Source organism: Pelophylax lessonae (assembly GCF_965119305.1).
Source record: "Pelophylax lessonae genome assembly, chromosome: 1".
Taxonomy (NCBI): Eukaryota; Metazoa; Chordata; class Amphibia; order Anura; family Ranidae; genus Pelophylax; species Pelophylax lessonae.
In genome coordinates, this window is record NC_138768.1 from 1,573,334 (window position 1) to 1,590,896 (window position 17,563).

General features: G+C 50.6%; 1 protein-coding gene across 1 annotated transcript in view; it reads right to left on the reverse strand.

Moving 5' to 3' along the window:
* LOC309544328 (matrix metalloproteinase-21-like) overlaps positions 1-13,761 on the reverse strand; it is a gene marked incomplete at its 5' end in the record, with an annotated part of 35,924 nt that extends 22,163 nt beyond the window's left edge. Inside the window, 2 exons of the mRNA XM_082243233.1 lie at positions 8,939-9,656; positions 13,612-13,761. Coding sequence (XP_082099359.1) covers positions 8,939-9,656; positions 13,612-13,761 — 868 coding nt within the window. The remainder of the gene's footprint in view (positions 1-8,938; positions 9,657-13,611) is intronic.
* Positions 13,762-17,563: the final 3,802 nt, after the last annotated feature.

Below are 17,563 nucleotides of genomic sequence, written 5' to 3' on the forward strand. Positions count from 1 at the left end.
ATGGAGGTGGGAGAGATTGGATCAGGCGGTGGGATGGAGGTGGGAGAGATGGGATCAGGCGGTGGGATGGAGGTGGGAGAGATGGGATCAGGCAGAGGGATGGAGGTGGGAGAGATGGGATCAGGCAGAGGGATGGCAGTGGGAGAGATTGGATCAGGCAGAGGGATGGCAGTGGGAGAGATGGGATCAGGCAGAGGGATGGAGGTGGGAGAGATGGGATCAGGCAGAGGGATGGAGGTGGGAGAGATGGGATCAGGCAGAGGGATGGCAGTGGGAGAGATGGGATCAGGCAGAGGGATGGAGGTGGGAGAGATGGGATCAGGCAAAGGGATGGCAGTGGGAGAGATGGGATCAGGCAGAGGGATGGAGGTGGGCGGGATGGGATCAGGCGGTGGGATGGAGGTGGGAGAGATGGGATCAGGCAGAGGGATGGAGGTGGGAGAGATGGGATCAGGCAGAGGGATGGAGGTGGGAGAGATTGGATCAGGCAGAGGGATGGCAGTGGGAGAGATGGGATCAGGCAGAGGGATGGAGGTGGGAGAGATTGGATCAGGCAGAGGGATGGAGGTGGGAGAGATGGGATCAGGCAGAGGGATGGCAGTGGGAGAGATAGGATCAGGCAGAGGGATGGCAGTGGGAGAGATGGGATCAGGCAGAGGGATGGAGGTGGGAGAGATGGGATCAGGCAGAGGGATGGAGGTGGGAGAGATGGGATCAGGCAGAGGGATGGCAGTGGGAGAGATGGGATCAGGCAGAGGGATGGAGGTGGGAGAGATGGGATCAGGCAGAGGGATGGAGGTGGGAGGGATGGGATCAGGCAGAGGGATGGCAGTGGGAGAGATAGGATCAGGCAGAGGGATGGCAGTGGGAGAGATGGGATCAGGCAGAGGGATGGAGGTGGGAGAGATGGGATCAGGCAGAGGGATGGAGGTGGGAGGGATGGGATCAGGCAGAGGGATGGCAGTGGGAGAGATGGGATCAGGCAGAGGGATGGAGGTGGGAGAGATGGGATCAGGCAGAGAGATGGCAGTGGGAGGGATGGGATCAGGCAGAGGGATGGCAGTGGGAGAGATTGGATCAGCCAGAGGGATGGCAGTGGGAGAGATGGGATCAGGCAGAGGGATGGAGGTGGGAGGGATGGGATGAGGGCATGAGGCAGAGAGGGATGGCGGTGGGAGGGATAGTCATGGGATGAGGCAGAGCAGAGGGGGATGGCGGTGGAAAGGCTGGATGGATGGATGGTCATGGGATGAGGGAGAGCAGAGGGATGGCGGTGGAAAGGCTGGATGGATGGATGGTCATGGGATGAGGCAGAGCAGAGGGATGGCGGTGGAAAGGCTGGATGGATGGTCATGGGATGAGGCAGAGCAGAGGGGGATGGCGGTGGAAAGGCTGGATGGATGGTCATGGGATGAGGCAGAGCAGAGGGGGATGGCGGTGGAAAGGCTGGATGGATGGATGGTCATGGGATGAGGCAGAGCAGAGGGATGGCGGTGGAAAGGCTGGATGGATGGATGGTCATGGGATGAGGCAGAGCAGAGGGATGGCGGTGGAAAGGCTGGATGGATGGTCATGGGATGAGGCAGAGCAGAGGGATGGCTGTGGAAAGGCTGGATGGATGGATGGCTGGTCATGGGATGAGGCAGAGCAGAGGGATGGCGGTGGAAAGGCTGGATGGATGGTCATGGGATGAGGCAGAGCAGAGGGATGGCTGTGGAAAGGCTGGATGGATGGATGGATGGATGGTCATGGGATGAGGCAGAGCAGAGGGATGGCTGTGGAAAGGCTGGATGGATGGCTGGTCATGGGATGAGGCAGAGCAGAGGGATGGCGGTGGAAAGGCTGGATGGATGGATGGTCATGGGATGAGGCAGAGCAGAGGGGGACGGCGGTGGAAAGGCTGGATGGATGGATGGTCATGGGATGAGGCAGAGCAGAGGGGGATGGCGGTGGAAAGGCTGGATGGATGGATGGATGGTCATGGGATGAGGCAGAGCAGAGGGATGGCGGTGGAAAGGCTGGATGGATGGATGGATGGTCATGGGATGAGGCAGAGCAGAGGGATGGCGGTGGAAAGGCTGGATGGATGGTCATGGGATGAGGCAGAGCAGAGGGATGGCGGTGGAAAGGCTGGATGGATGGATGGATGGTCATGGGATGAGGCAGAGCAGAGGGGGATGGCGGTGGAAAGGCTGGATGGATGGATGGTCATGGGATGAGGCAGAGCAGAGGGATGGCGGTGGAAAGGCTGGATGGATGGATGGATGGTCATGGGATGAGGCAGAGCAGAGGGGGATGGCGGTGGAAAGGCTGGATGGATGGATGGTCATGGGATGAGGCAGAGCAGAGGGATGGCGGTGGAAAGGCTGGATGGATGGATGGTCATGGGATGAGGCAGAGCAGAGGGGGACGGCGGTGGAAAGGCTGGATGGATGGATGGTCATGGGATGAGGCAGAGCAGAGGGGGATGGCGGTGGAAAGGCTGGATGGATGGATGGTCATGGGATGAGGCAGAGCAGAGGGGGATGGCGGTGGAAAGGCTGGATGGATGGATGGATGGATGGTCATGGGATGAGGCAGAGCAGAGGGATGGCGGTGGAAAGGCTGGATGGATGGATGGATGGTCATGGGATGAGGCAGAGCAGAGGGATGGCGGTGGAAAGGCTGGATGGATGGATGGATGGTCATGGGATGAGGCAGAGCAGAGGGGGATGGCGGTGGAAAGGCTGGATGGATGGATGGTCATGGGATGAGGCAGAGCAGAGGGGGACGGTGGTGGAAAGGCTGGATGGATGGATGGATGGTCATGGGATGAGGCAGAGCAGAGGGGGATGACGGTGGAAAGGCTGGATGGATGGATGGATGGATGGATGGTCATGGGATGAGGCAGAGGGATGTGAGGAGACACACACTGATCTCTATATACAGTGCAGTGTGGAGGGATGGAGGACACAGGGGGTGGAATGGCTGGCACAGCACAAGGTATACAGGGGACAATCTCTCCGGATCTCCCCGATCTGTCACTGATCTCCGCCGCTCTCCGCTGTGTGCCCGATCTGGATCTGTGACACCCTAGGGCTCATGCACCACTCACACCCCGCAACACCCTGGGCTGGATTAGAGCAGTCACTTACCTGGTGGACGGATGGATCCAATTCCGGTCCGGTGACTCCGGTCTCCTCTCCGCTCTCTGCCGGTGCCGCCGTCACTCCCGTCTCCCGCCGTACCGTCCGTCCACTAGTCTCCGACTCGGTGCGGCAGCGTGACTGACGCACGCGACGTGACGTCAGTGGGGTCAGTATGAAGCCATGGGATGTCCTGGATGATGATTGGTCCAGGCTGTAGACTGGACCAATCACAGCCAGGATATCAGAAAGTGGGGGTGTCCAATCGCAAAGACAGTGCCATCACAGAGGCCGGCGAACCCAATTTTTTTTTTTTTACAACTTTATTTGTTCGCTTTGTAATTTTTTTTTTCTTTTTTTTTTTTTTTAGGGGTAGGGGGGCGGCGCCCTGGCGCCCCCTATGCACGGGCCGCCACTGCTGTGCCCTCTGATTTATATTTCCTGAAGGCCAATTTTTTCCCCCTAATAAGTTTTTTGACGCTACGGTTTAGCCAGCCAGGTTTGGCTTTGTCTCTTCTAAATTTATTTCCCATAGGAATGCACTGCAAGATGCCTTTGCCTAATATGTTCCTAAAGCATTCCCATTTTTCCTCAGTGGTCAGGGATCCCAGGGTTTGGTCCCAGTTTACCCTTTCCATCATTGAGTACAATTTTGGAAAGTTTGCCCTTCTGAAGTTTAGGGTTCTTATGTTCCCCACTTGTCTTGTTATATTGTTATTTACACTAAATGTGATCATCCTGTGATCGCTAGAGCCCAGGTTGTCCTGGACTCCTACCTCCGAGATTATGTCTGGGTCATTAGTGAGCAATAGATCCAGGACTGCATTTTCTCTAGTAGGAGAATCCACCAACTGTGACATGTAATTATCCTGTAAGGTTTCCGTGAATAGACGGGCCTTCTGTGAGTGTGTAGTCCCCTCTTCCCAGTCAATGTCGGGATAATTGAAGTCCCCCAATATGATGACTGATCCCAGCTTTGCCACTTTACATAGTTACATAGTTACATAGTTACATAGTTAGTGAGGTTGAAAAAAGACACAAGTCCATCCAGTTCAACCCATGATGCGTGTGTGTTTGCTTTTAACCGTACATTGTATACCCCTGTATGTTGTACATTGTATACCCCTGTATGTTGTACATTGTATACCCCTGTATGTTGTGGTCTTTAAGGTGTACATCTAATAGTTTTTTGAAACTATCTATGCTCCCCGCTGATACGACTGCTTGTGGAAGAGAATTCCACATCCTTACCGCTCTTACAGTGAAGAACCCCTTACGCACTTTAAGGTTAAACCGCCTTTCCTCAAGTTTTAGTGAGTGGCCACGTGTCTTATTGTATTCCCTTACTCTGAATAGTTTGTTCCTTATGCTAGGGTCGCCAGTACAGTATTTGTACATTGATATCATATCCCCCCTCAATCGTCTCTTCTCCAGAGAGAATAAGTTCAGTGCTTGTAGTCTTTCCTCATAGCCGATGTCCTCCATTCCCCTAATTATTTTTGTTGCCCTTCTCTGGACTCTCTCCAGTTCCAGCACATCCTTCCTGAGGACCGGTGCCCAGAACTGGACAGCATACTCCAGATGTGGCCGGACCAGAGTCTTGTAGAGTGGGAGAATAATCTCTTTATTTCTGGAGTGAATCCCCTTTTTATACATCCCAGTATTCTGTTGGCTTTGCTTGCAGCGGCTTGGCATTGCATGCCACTGCCAAGCCTGTTGTCTACCAGTACCCCCAAGTCCTTTTCCATCCTAGACTCACCCAGAGGTTCACCCCCTAGTGAATAGCTTGCTTTCTGGTTTCTGGCACCCAAGTGCATTACTTTACATTTTTCTACATTAAACCTCATCTGCCATGTAGTTGCCCCCCCACCCCGTTATTTTGTTCAGGTCTGCTTGCAAGATTTCCACATCCTGCATAGAAGATATTGGCATGCCTAATTTAGTATCATCTGCAAATACTGAGATTGTACTAGATATCCCCTCCTCTAGATCATTTATGAATAAATTAAACAGGATTGGTCCCAGGACAGAACCCTGGGGGACCCCACTTTCCACACCCGCCCAATCCGAGTACTCCCCATTAATCACCACCCTCTGGACTCTCCCCTGGAGCCAGGTCTCTATCCAGGTACTCACCTTATGATCCATACCTACCTTCCTTAGTTTGTACAGTAAGCGTTTGTGAGGAACGGTGTCAAAGGCCTTTGCGAAGTCCAGATACACCACATCCACAGGCCTTCCTTTATCCAGATACACCACATCCACAGGCTTACCTTTATCTAGGTGGCAGCTCACTTCATCGTAGAAGGTTAACAGATTGGTTTGGCACGAACGATTTTTCATGAATCCATGCTGATTTCTACTTATAATACCATTTTCATTACTAAAGTCTTGTATGTGGTCCCTTATCATCCCCTCCAAAATTTTGCAGACTACTGATGTTAGGCTGACCGGCCTATAGTTACCCGGGATATATCTCGGCCCCTTTTTAAATATTGGTACCACGTTGGCTTTTTTCCAATCAGCTGGCACCATACCCGTCTGTAAACTATCCTTAAAGATCAAGAATAATGGTCTGGCAATCACCTGGCTGAGCTCATTAAGAACCCTCGGGTGCAAGCCATCCGGTCCCGGGGATTTATTTATGTTAAGTTTCTCTAGTTTAGCTCTAAGTCTATCCTCTGTTAGCCATGGCGGCACTTCCTGAGGTGTATTATTTAGTTCGGCCTTACAAGCGGGTTTCGTGTAGCCCCCCGATTCCTTTGTGAAGACTGAAGAAAAGAAATTATTTAACACTTCCGCCTTTTCTCTGTCCTCAGTGGCCATTTTTCCTTTATCATCTTTTATGGGGCCAATGTGTTCTGGCCTCGCTTTCTTACTGTTTATATACTTAAAGAACTTCTTGGGGTTCTTTTTGCTCTCCTCAACAGTGCTAAAAATTCCAGCTCTACCTCCTCCCCTTGGTTAGGTGGCCTATAGCAAACCCCCACAACTACTTTTCCCTTATCTTCTTCCCTATGGAGTTCTACCCACACAGATTCTAAATCCATGCTCATCCCTTCCGTAATGTCACTCCTCTCTATCACCCTTACATTGTTCATTACATAGAGACATACCCCTCCCCCTCTTTTTCCTACCCTGTCCTTCCGGTACACCGAATACCCTTGGATATTGGCCAGCCAGTCATGTGAGGGGTCGAACCAAGTCTCTGCTATTCCCACAAGGTCTATGTCCTCCTCATGTACTAACATTTCCAACTCATCCATTTTATTAGCCAGGCTCCTGGCATTAGCATATACCCCTCTTAGTTTTGTGGAAGTTGGTAGTGAATGGTGCTTATTTTTATTCCTGTTTGTATTCCTGTTTGGTCTGAGGTTTGCCTGCACAGACCCCCCCAATTGAAGTTTCGGATCTACTGTCGCTGCTGACCCTAACAATACCTTCTGTCCTTTGCTCCCTCCTTTAAGGTTATCAACCGCTTTGACTTCATCCATAGTTTGCCCTCAGGACACTATGGCTTTATCCCAGACATGTCCCCAGGACACTATGGCTTTATCCCAGACATGTCCCCAGGACACTATGGCTTTATCCCAGACATGTCCCCAGGACACTATGGCTTTATCCCGGACATGTCCCCAGGACACTATGGCTTCATCCCAGACATGTCCCCAGGACACTATGGCTTCATCCCAGACATGTCCCCAGGACACTATGGCTTTATCCCGGACATGTCCCCAGGACACTATGGCTTTATCCCAGACATGTCCCCAGGACACTATGACTTTATCCCAGACATGTCCCCAGGACACTATGGCTTTATCCCAGACATGTCCCCAGGACACTATGACTTTATCCCAGACATGTCCTCAGGACACTATGGCTTTATCCCGGACATGTCCCCAGGACACTATGGCTTTATCCCAGACATGTCCCCAGGGCACTATGGCTTTATCCCAGACATGTCCCCAGGGCACTATGGCTTTATCCCGGACATGTCCCCAGGACACTATGACTTTATCCCAGACATGTCCCCAGGACACTATGGCTTTATCCCGGACATGTCCCCAGGACACTATGGCTTTATCCCAGACATGTCCCCAGGACACTATGGCTTTATCCCAGACATGTCCCCAGGACACTATGGCTTTATCCCAGACATGTCCCCAGGACACTATGGCTTTATCCCGGACATGTCCCCAGGACACTATGGCTTCATCCCAGACATGTCCCCAGGACACTATGGCTTCATCCCAGACATGTCCCCAGGACACTATGGCTTTATCCCGGACATGTCCCCAGGACACTATGGCTTTATCCCAGACATGTCCCCAGGACACTATGACTTTATCCCAGACATGTCCCCAGGACACTATGGCTTTATCCCAGACATGTCCCCAGGACACTATGACTTTATCCCAGACATGTCCTCAGGACACTATGGCTTTATCCCGGACATGTCCCCAGGACACTATGGCTTTATCCCAGACATGTCCCCAGGACACTATGACTTTATCCCAGACATGTCCTCAGGACACTATGGCTTTATCCCGGACATGTCCCCAGGACACTATGGCTTTATCCCAGACATGTCCCCAGGGCACTATGGCTTTATCCCAGACATGTCCCCAGGGCACTATGGCTTTATCCCGGACATGTCCCCAGGACACTATGACTTTATCCCAGACATGTCCCCAGGACACTATGGCTTTATCCCAGACATGTCCCCAGGACACTATGGCTTTATCCCAGACATGTCCCCAGGGCACTATGGCTTTATCCCGGACATGTCCCCAGGACACTATGACTTTATCCCAGACATGTCCCCAGGACACTATGGCTTTATCCCAGACATGTCCCCAGGACACTATGGCTTTATCCCAGACATGTCCCCAGGACACTATGGCTTTATCCCAGACATGTCCCCAGGACACTATGGCTTTATCCCGGACATGTCCCCAGGACACTATGACTTTATCCCAGAAATGTCCCCAGGACACTATGGCTTTATCCCAGACATGTCCCCAGGACACTATGGCTTTATCCCAGACATGTCCCCAGGACACTATGACTTTATCCCAGACATGTCCTCAGGACACTATGGCTTTATCCCGGACATGTCCCCAGGACACTATGGCTTTATCCCAGACATGTCCCCAGGACACTATGACTTTATCCCAGACATGTCCCCAGGGCACTATGGCTTTATCCCAGACATGTCCCCAGGGCACTATGGCTTTATCCCAGACATGTCCCCAGGACACTATGGCTTTATCCCAGACATGTCCCCAGGACACTATGGCTTTATCCCGGACATGTCCCCAGGACACTATGACTTTATCCATGACTTGCCCAGAGGGCACTATTACCTCATTTTAAGTTTATTTTAGCTTAATATGTTATAGAGTATGCTGCCAAGAATCTCCGACCTCCTTCAGAGCTTGTCTCCAGGACACTGTGACTTCATCCCTGGACTAGCCTCAGGGCAATAGGACTTTATCAAGGGCTTGACGCCCAGAACTTTTTCTAAAGGACAGTAATGCAGATTTCTCTCCAAAGCAGAGATATATAATATATATATATATATAATTGTCCAAAGTACAGTTGCCTTTGACCACTATACAATATCCTATTGATCATTTTTATTTTTTTCTCCCTTTATTGGCATTGAATATGGAAATTTATGATGCAAAACTGCAAAAGAGACATAAAATATGGCAACCCTTAGAAACGTTCCCTTTAATGGCAGCTGATCTATGGTACACAAAGCCGCCCCCCCCTGTATAAGAAATGGGAGATAACTGAAAAATACTCACGGGTCCCAAAACCCAACTTGATGTCAATAACATGGGCCGGAGAGGTCAGGTCTTCTTCGAAGTCGAGGGGAACCACCTCGCTCCAGATTCGGAATGCACGCATTAATATCGAACGTTGTTGGTCGATGGTTAGCCATACGCTGTAGCCTTCACCCAGGAGCCTCCACTTAATGGTCGGCTTGGAAAAGGCCCCCCTTTTTTTTCCAGCTTTCAAGAGGTGACTCCGCTTTTTCCTGACATGCTGTGACAGTCGAAGGTCCAAGTTGTTTTCTTTCTGTGGAGGAATTTGTGTGATAAGTTGGTTTGTAAAGATGGTGGAAGCGGTCGTGGTTGGATGGGGGTCTCCAGCCTCATCCTTGGACAAGTCACCCTTCAGTCTTTTTATACTATCTAATTTCTCTACTTCTGCCACCTTGCGGTCAGGAACCCCACAGCGGGGGGCATTCATCGTCTCTCGAGTGGCGTCATCCAGCTCCCCTGTCACTCTCAGCCCATTGGCCTCCTGGAATCTTTTCAATGCTCCAATAAATCTTGGGTTTAGCGTTGGTTCTGGGCCTGGAGAAGACTCCAGCTGGGCAGGGGGTAACGATTGTCCTTCACTCAGAAGAATGGAAATATCTGGAGGGGCAACATTCTCCTCCGAGATTTCTGCTACTCCACGGAATGGCAAAGAGTCCCAGCGGACCGGTTCAATCCAGCCATACTTCCAGAGATATTTCTATAGAGAGAGATGAGAAGAGAGACCGGTAACTGAGAGGACGAGGGCTCAAATATTATGGATTACACCCCGAGAGGAGGAGATTTACACCCCGAGAGGAGGAGATTTATACCCCGAGAGGAGGAGATTTACACCCCGAGAGGAGGAGATTTACACCCTGAGAGGAGGAGATTTATACACCGTGTGGAGGAGATTTATACACCGAGAGGAGGAGATTTATACACAGAGAGGAGGAAGTTTATACCCCGAGAGGAGGAGATTTATACACCGAGAGGAGGAGATTTATACACCGAGAGGAAGAGATTTATACACCGAGAGGAGGAGATTTATACACAGAGAGGAGGAGATTTACACCCTGAGAGGAGGAGATTTATACACCGAGAGGAGGAGATTTATACACAGAGAGGAGGAAGTTTATACCCCGAGAGGAGGAGATTTATACACCGAGAGGAAGAGATTTATACACCGTGTGGAGGAGATTTATACACGGAGAGGAGGAGATTTATACACGGAGAGGAGGAGATTTATACACCGAGAGGAGGAGATTTATACCCCGAGAGGAGGAGATTTATACACCAAGAGGGGGAGATTTATACACCGAGAGGAGGAGATTTATACACCGAGAGGAGGAGATTTACACACCGAGAGGAGGAGATTTACACACCGAGAGGAGGAGATTTACACACCGAGAGGAGGAGATTTATACACCGAGAGGAGGAGATTTACACCCCGAGAGGAGGAGATTTACACCCTGAGAGGAGGAGATTTATACACCGAGAGGAGGAGATTTATACACCGAGAGGAGGAAGTTTATACCCCGAGAGGAGGAGATTTATACACCGAGAGGAGGAGATTTATACACCGAGAGGAGGAGATTTACACCCCGAGAGGAGGAGATTTACACCCCGAGAGGAGGAGATTTACACCCTGAGAGGAGGAGATTTATACACCGAGAGGAGGAGATTTATACACAGAGAGGAGGAAGTTTATACCCCGAGAGGAGGAGATTTATACACCGAGAGGAAGAGATTTATACACCGTGTGGAGGAGATTTATACACCGAGAGGAGGAGATTTATACACCGAGAGGAGGAGATTTATACCCCGAGGGGAGGAGATTTACACCCCGAGAGGAGGAGATTTACACCCTGAGAGGAGGAGATTTATACACCGAGAGGAGGAGATTTATACACAGAGAGGAGGAAGTTTATACCCCGAGAGGAGGAGATTTATACACCGAGAGGAAGAGATTTATACACCGTGTGGAGGAGATTTATACACCGAGAGGAGGAGATTTATACACGGAGAGGAGGAGATTTATACACCGAGAGGAGGAGATTTATACCCCGAGAGGAGGAGATTTATACACCAAGAGGGGGAGATTTATACACCGAGAGGAGGAGATTTATACACCGAGAGGAGGAGATTTACACACCGAGAGGAGGAGATTTACACACCGAGAGGAGGAGATTTACACACCGAGAGGAGGAGATTTATACACCGAGAGGAGGAGATTTATACACCGTGTGGAGGAGATTTACACCCCGAGAGGAGGAGATTTATACCCCGAGAGGAGGAGATTTATACACCAAGAGGAGGAGATTTATACACCAAGAGGGGGAGATTTATACACCGTGTGGAGGAGATTTATACACCGAGAGGAGGAGATTTATACACCGAGAGGAGGAGATTTATACACCGTGTGGAGGAGATTTATACACCGTGTGGAGGAGATTTATACACCGAGAGGAGGAGATTTATACACCGAGAGGAGGAGATTTATACACCGTGTGGAGGAGATTTATACACCGAGAGGAGGAGATTTATACACCGAGAGGAGGAGATTTATACACCGTGTGGAGGAGATTTATACACCGTGTGGAGGAGATTTATACACCGAGAGGAGGAGATTTATACACCGAGAGGAGGAGATTTATACACCGTGTGGAGGAGATTTACACCCCGAGAGGAGGAGATTTATACACCGAGAGGAGGAGATTTATACACCGAGAGGAGGAGATTTATACACCGAGAGGAGGAGATTTATACACCGAGAGGAGGAGATTTATACCCTGAGAGGAGGAGATTTATACCCCGAGAGGAGGAGATTTATACACCGAGAGGAGGAGATTTATACACCGAGAGGAGGAGATTTATACACCGAGAGGAGGAGATTTACACACCGAGAGGAGGAGATTTATACACCGAGAGGAGGAGATTTATACACCGAGAGGAGGAGATTTATACACCGAGAGGAGCCTCATCCTCATTTTATTTAAACAATGCATTAAAACATGAAGACTGATTGTGCAGTGATTAGAAAACGCCAGGACGGTACGAATGCCCCTCAAATCACCCCCCCCCCCAAGTACACATACCCCCAAATCACCCCCCCCCAGTACACATACCCCCAAATCACCGCCCCCCCCCCCAGTACACATACCCCCAAATCACCGCCCCCCCCCCCCCAGTACACATACCCCCAAATCACCCCCCCCCCCCAGTACACATACCCCCAAATCACCCCCCCCCCCCAGTACACATACCCCCAAATCACCGCCCCCCCCAGTACACATTGTTGTGGAAATTTAATTGTGGACATTTCTTTAGTTAAATAGTCATAATGTCTCCCAGTGTCGGTTTTACCGATAATCGCTATTCACAGTGATTATCGCTTTAACTGTCATTGCAGGAAAGACTTGTTAGTGAAAACCTTCCATTGGATGAGATGGCACAATACTAGTAGCAAAGAGAGTCCTTTGCACAGATTTATACCCGCCATCCGGGGCCCCGTACTGCGGAGATATGTTTGTGATATGGAAATTCTTATTTTTAAGATTAATGGATGGCACCTTTTAGTCACATTCGATCGGTGTGACTGAGGGGGGGGGGGGGGGCTGCTGCTATTATCTTATGCAGATAAAACCTCATCAACTGGAACAGTTAGAATGGTCACTATCAAATATGCTTTATATGTGAATCATGTTTGAATAACTTTTGTGCAAACCAATCAAAATACGCTTATTGCGATTTTTTTTTACCAAAAATATGTAGCAGAAAACAAATTGACCTAAAATGTTAAAAAAATTTGATTTATAATTTTTTTTTTTTTGGGAATGTTATAAATCAGAATGTGAAAAATATTGTTTTTTTTTTTTTTCAAAATTGTCGCTCTTTTGTTCAAAAAGTAAAAATCACAGAGGTGATCAAATACCACCAAAAGAAAGCTCTGTTTGTTGGGAAAAAAAAGGACATAAATTTAATTTGGGTACAGCGTCGCATGACCACGCAATTGTCCGTTAAAATAACGCAGTGCCGAATCGCAAAATAGGGCCTGGTCAGGAAGGGGGTAAAATCTTCCGGTCTTAAAGCGGTTAAAAATACGCTCATTGAGAATTTTTTGTCAAAGACATGTAGCTAAATACATTTTGGCCTAAATATATGACAAACATTGAATATATTGGATATTTTTTAACTGTCAAAGTAGAAAATGTCAACTTTTTTGCAAAAATTTTGCTATTTTTTTATTAATATCGCAAAAAAATGAAAAGCGCAGAGGGGATCAAATACCACCAAAAGAAAGCTCTGTTTGTGGGGAAAAAAGGACGTAAATTTTGTTTGGGTACAGCGTTGCATGACCGCGCAATTGTCAGTTAAAGTTGCACAGTGGCAAGTTGCAAAAAGTGGCCTGGACGTAGAGCAGGAAAATCCTCCGGCGGTAAAGTGGTTAATTGTTCTACATTTCCCTCCCCCTACTAGAGACCTCTATGGTTATTCTATGGTGGGCACCGGAAATTCCTGGTGACTTGTGGCATTCGTTTTATTTGCTCCATGCCCCCAGTAGGGGGAGGGTGTTATCAGTGGGGTCGTCCTTGAATGAATAAAATTGCATAACTGGGTAGAATACAAGCGTCTCTCACACCTACATATAGAGGTATATATATATATACGGATACCTGAGCATATTCTCTTGTAAGGATGGGGTCAGCTTTATCCCTCGGCCTTGTCTGGATATCAGAGCGATCCCGGGCGTGGAAAAGCCTTTCTGAGGAGATGAGTGCCAGCTCTGTGACAAGGAGGATCAGGAAAGTCCTTGAGGCTGCCATAGCAATTCTGCTCCTCAAAGGCGGGGCTCCAGTTCTTTGTGGGCGGAGTTTTTAGCCTGTTCTCTGGGGGTGCTTCGTCAGAAAATTTCTTTCTTTGTAAATTACAGCTTTTTCTTCTGAATTGTTCTTTTGTTCTTCCCCTGGGCGGGGCTTCGTTTTCAGGCTCTGGAAGACAGGGAAAGGGTCAAACATACAGGATGCGGGCCTCAAATTACACGGGGGCCAAACTAATAAACCGGCAAGGGGCCACAGTAGGTGGATGAAGAGGGATTAATATGACAATTACAAATAGTATTAAATAGACGTCCTTTCCTGTATTCACATCATTGCAAATTCAACAAAGAAGAAAGAAAATGTTTCCTCTATGGCTCAGTAATAGCGCTGCATATGGAAGAAATATACCACACCTGTACAATGGGGGGGTCATGGCTGTACAATGGGGGGGTCATGGCTGTACAATGGGGGGGGTCATGGCTGTACAATGGGGGGGGGTCATGGCTGTACAATGGGGGGGTCATGGCTGTACAATGGGGGAGGTCATGGCTGTACAATGGGGGGGGGTCATGGCTGTACAATGGGGGAGGTCATGGCTGTACAATGGGGGGGGGGTCATGGCTGTACAATGGGGGGGGGGTCATGGCTGTACAATGGGGGGGTCATGGCTGTACAATGGGGGAGGTCATGGCTGTACAATGGGGGAGGTCATGGCTGTACAATGGGGGAGGTCATGGCTGTACAATGGGGGGGGTCATGGCTGTACAATGGGGGAGGTCATGGCTGTACAATGGGGGGGGGGTCATGGCTGTACAATGGGGGGGGTCATGGCTGTACAATGGGGGGGTCATGGCTGTACAATGGGGGAGGTCATGGCTGTACAATGGGGGAGGTCATGGCTGTACAATGGGGGGGGGGGGTCATGGCTGTACAATGGGGGGGTCATGGCTGTACAATGGGGGAGGCCATGGCTGTACAATGGGGGGGGGTCATGGCTGTACAATGGGGGGGTCATGGCTGTACAATGGGGGAGGTCATGGCTGTACAATGGGGGGGGGTCATGGCTGTACAATGGGGGGGTCATGGCTGTACAATGGGGGAGGTCATGGCTGTACAATGGGGGAGGTCATGGCTGTACAATGGGGGGGGGTCATGGCTGTACAATGGGGGGGTCATGGCTGTACAATGGGGGAGGTCATGGCTGTACAATGGGGGGGTCATGGCTGTACAATGGGGGAGGTCATGGCTGTACAATGGGGGGGTCATGGCTTGTATAGAGGTGACTGTGCATGGATCACATAGAGGTCGTGGAATAATGAACTTCCTCTGATATAACATACAGATTATATCAGATACAATGTTAATATGTAATCTGAGATAGATAGATAGATAGATAGATAGATAGATAGATAGATAGATAGATAGATAGATAGATAGATAGATAGATAGATAGATAGATAGATAGATAGATAGATAGATAGATAGATAGATAGATAGATAGATAGATAGATAGATAGACAGACAGATAGATAGATAGATAGAGTGAATTCTCACCGTCTCTTGTTCAGTTTCTCTTCGTAGCAGATCTACAGTAAGAGAGGAAAACATGTCAGACATTTAGAGGAACAACATTACTCGACTCTATCACTCTATGTCTCTGTGGCGTCTCATACCCCCCTCTCGGAGCAGTCTCTCACCTGTCTCTGCGGTGTCTCATAGCCCCCCTCTCGGAGCAGTCTCTCACCTGTCTCTGCTGGGTCTCATAGCCCCCCTCTCGGAGCAGTCTCTCACCTGTCTCTGCAGTGTCTCATAGCCCCCCTCTCGGAGCAGTCTCTCACCTGTCTCTGCAGTGTCTCATAGCCCCCCTCTCGGAGCAGTCTCTCACCTGTCTCTGTGATGTCTCGTAGCCCCCCTCTCAGAGCAGTCTCTCACCCGTCTCTGCAGTGTCTCGTAGTCCCCTCTCGGAGCAGTCTCTCACCCGTCTCTGCAGTGTCTCATAGCCCCCCTCTCAGAGCAGTCTCTCACCTGTCTCTGTGATGTCTCGTAGCCCCCCTCTCAGAGCAGTCTCTCACCCGTCTCTGCAGTGTCTCATAGCCCCCGTCTCGGAGCAGTCTCTCACCTGTCTCTATGGTGTCTCATAGCCCCCCTCTCGGAGCAGTCTCTCACCTGTCTCTGCGGTGTCTCATAGCCCCCCTCTCGGAGCAGTCTCTCACCTGTCTCTGCGGTGTCTCATAGCCCCCGTCTCGGAGCAGTCTCTCACCTGTCTCTATGGTGTCTCATAGCCCCCCTCTCGGAGCAGTCTCTCACCTGTCTCTGCGGTGTCTCATAGCCCCCCTCTCGGAGCAGTCTCTCACCTGTCTCTGCTGGGTCTCATAGCCCCCCTCTCGGAGCAGTCTCTCACCTGTCTCTGCAGTGTCTCATAGCCCCCCTCTCGGAGCAGTCTCTCACCTGTCTCTGCAGTGTCTCATAGCCCCCCTCTCGGAGCAGTCTCTCACCTGTCTCTGTGATGTCTCGTAGCCCCCCTCTCAGAGCAGTCTCTCACCCGTCTCTGCAGTGTCTCGTAGTCCCCTCTCGGAGCAGTCTCTCACCCGTCTCTGCAGTGTCTCATAGCCCCCCTCTCAGAGCAGTCTCTCACCTGTCTCTGTGATGTCTCGTAGCCCCCCTCTCAGAGCAGTCTCTCACCTGTCTCTATGGTGTCTCATAGCCCCCCTCTCGGAGCAGTCTCTCACCTGTCTCTGCGGTGTCTCATAGCCCCCCTCTCGGAGCAGTCTCTCACCTGTCTCTGCGGTGTCTCATAGCCCCCGTCTCGGAGCAGTCTCTCACCTGTCTCTATGGTGTCTCATAGCCCCCCTCTCGGAGCAGTCTCTCACCTGTCTCTGCGGTGTCTCATAGCCCCCCTCTCGGAGCAGTCTCTCACCTGTCTCTGCTGGGTCTCATAGCCCCGCTCTCGGAGCAGTCTCTCACCTGTCTCTGCAGTGTCTCATAGCCCCCCTCTCGGAGCAGTCTCTCACCTGTCTCTGCAGTGTCTCATAGCCCCCCTCTCGGAGCAGTCTCTCACCTGTCTCTGTGATGTCTCGTAGCCCCCCTCTCAGAGCAGTCTCTCACCCGTCTCTGCAGTGTCTCGTAGTCCCCTCTCGGAGCAGTCTCTCACCCGTCTCTGCAGTGTCTCATAGCCCCCCTCTCAGAGCAGTCTCTCACCTGTCTCTGTGATGTCTCGTAGCCCCCCTCTCAGAGCAGTCTCTCACCCGTCTCTGCAGTGTCTCATAGCCCCCGTCTCGGAGCAGTCTCTCACCTGTCTCTATGGTGTCTCATAGCCCCCCTCTCGGAGCAGTCTCTCACCTGTCTCTGCGGTGTCTCATAGCCCCCCTCTCGGAGCAGTCTCTCACCTGTCTCTGCGGTGTCTCATAGCCCCCGTCTCGGAGCAGTCTCTCACCTGTCTCTATGGTGTCTCATAGCCCCCCTCTCGGAGCAGTCTCTCACCTGTCTCTGCGGTGTCTCATAGCCCCCCTCTCGGAGCAGTCTCTCACCTGTCTCTGCGGTGTCTCATAGCCCCCCTCTCGGAGCAGTCTCTCACCTGTCTCTGCGGTGTCTCATAGCCCCCGTCTCGGAGCAGTCTCTCACCTGTCTCTATGGTGTCTCATAGCCCCCCTCTCGGAGCAGTCTCTCACCTGTCTCTGCTGTGTCTCATAGTCCCCCTCTCGGAGCAGTCTCTCACTTGTCTCTGTGGTGTCTCATAGCCCCCCTCTCAGAGCAGTCTCTCACTTGTCTCTATGGTGTCTCGTAGCCCCCCTCTCGGAGCAGTCTCTCA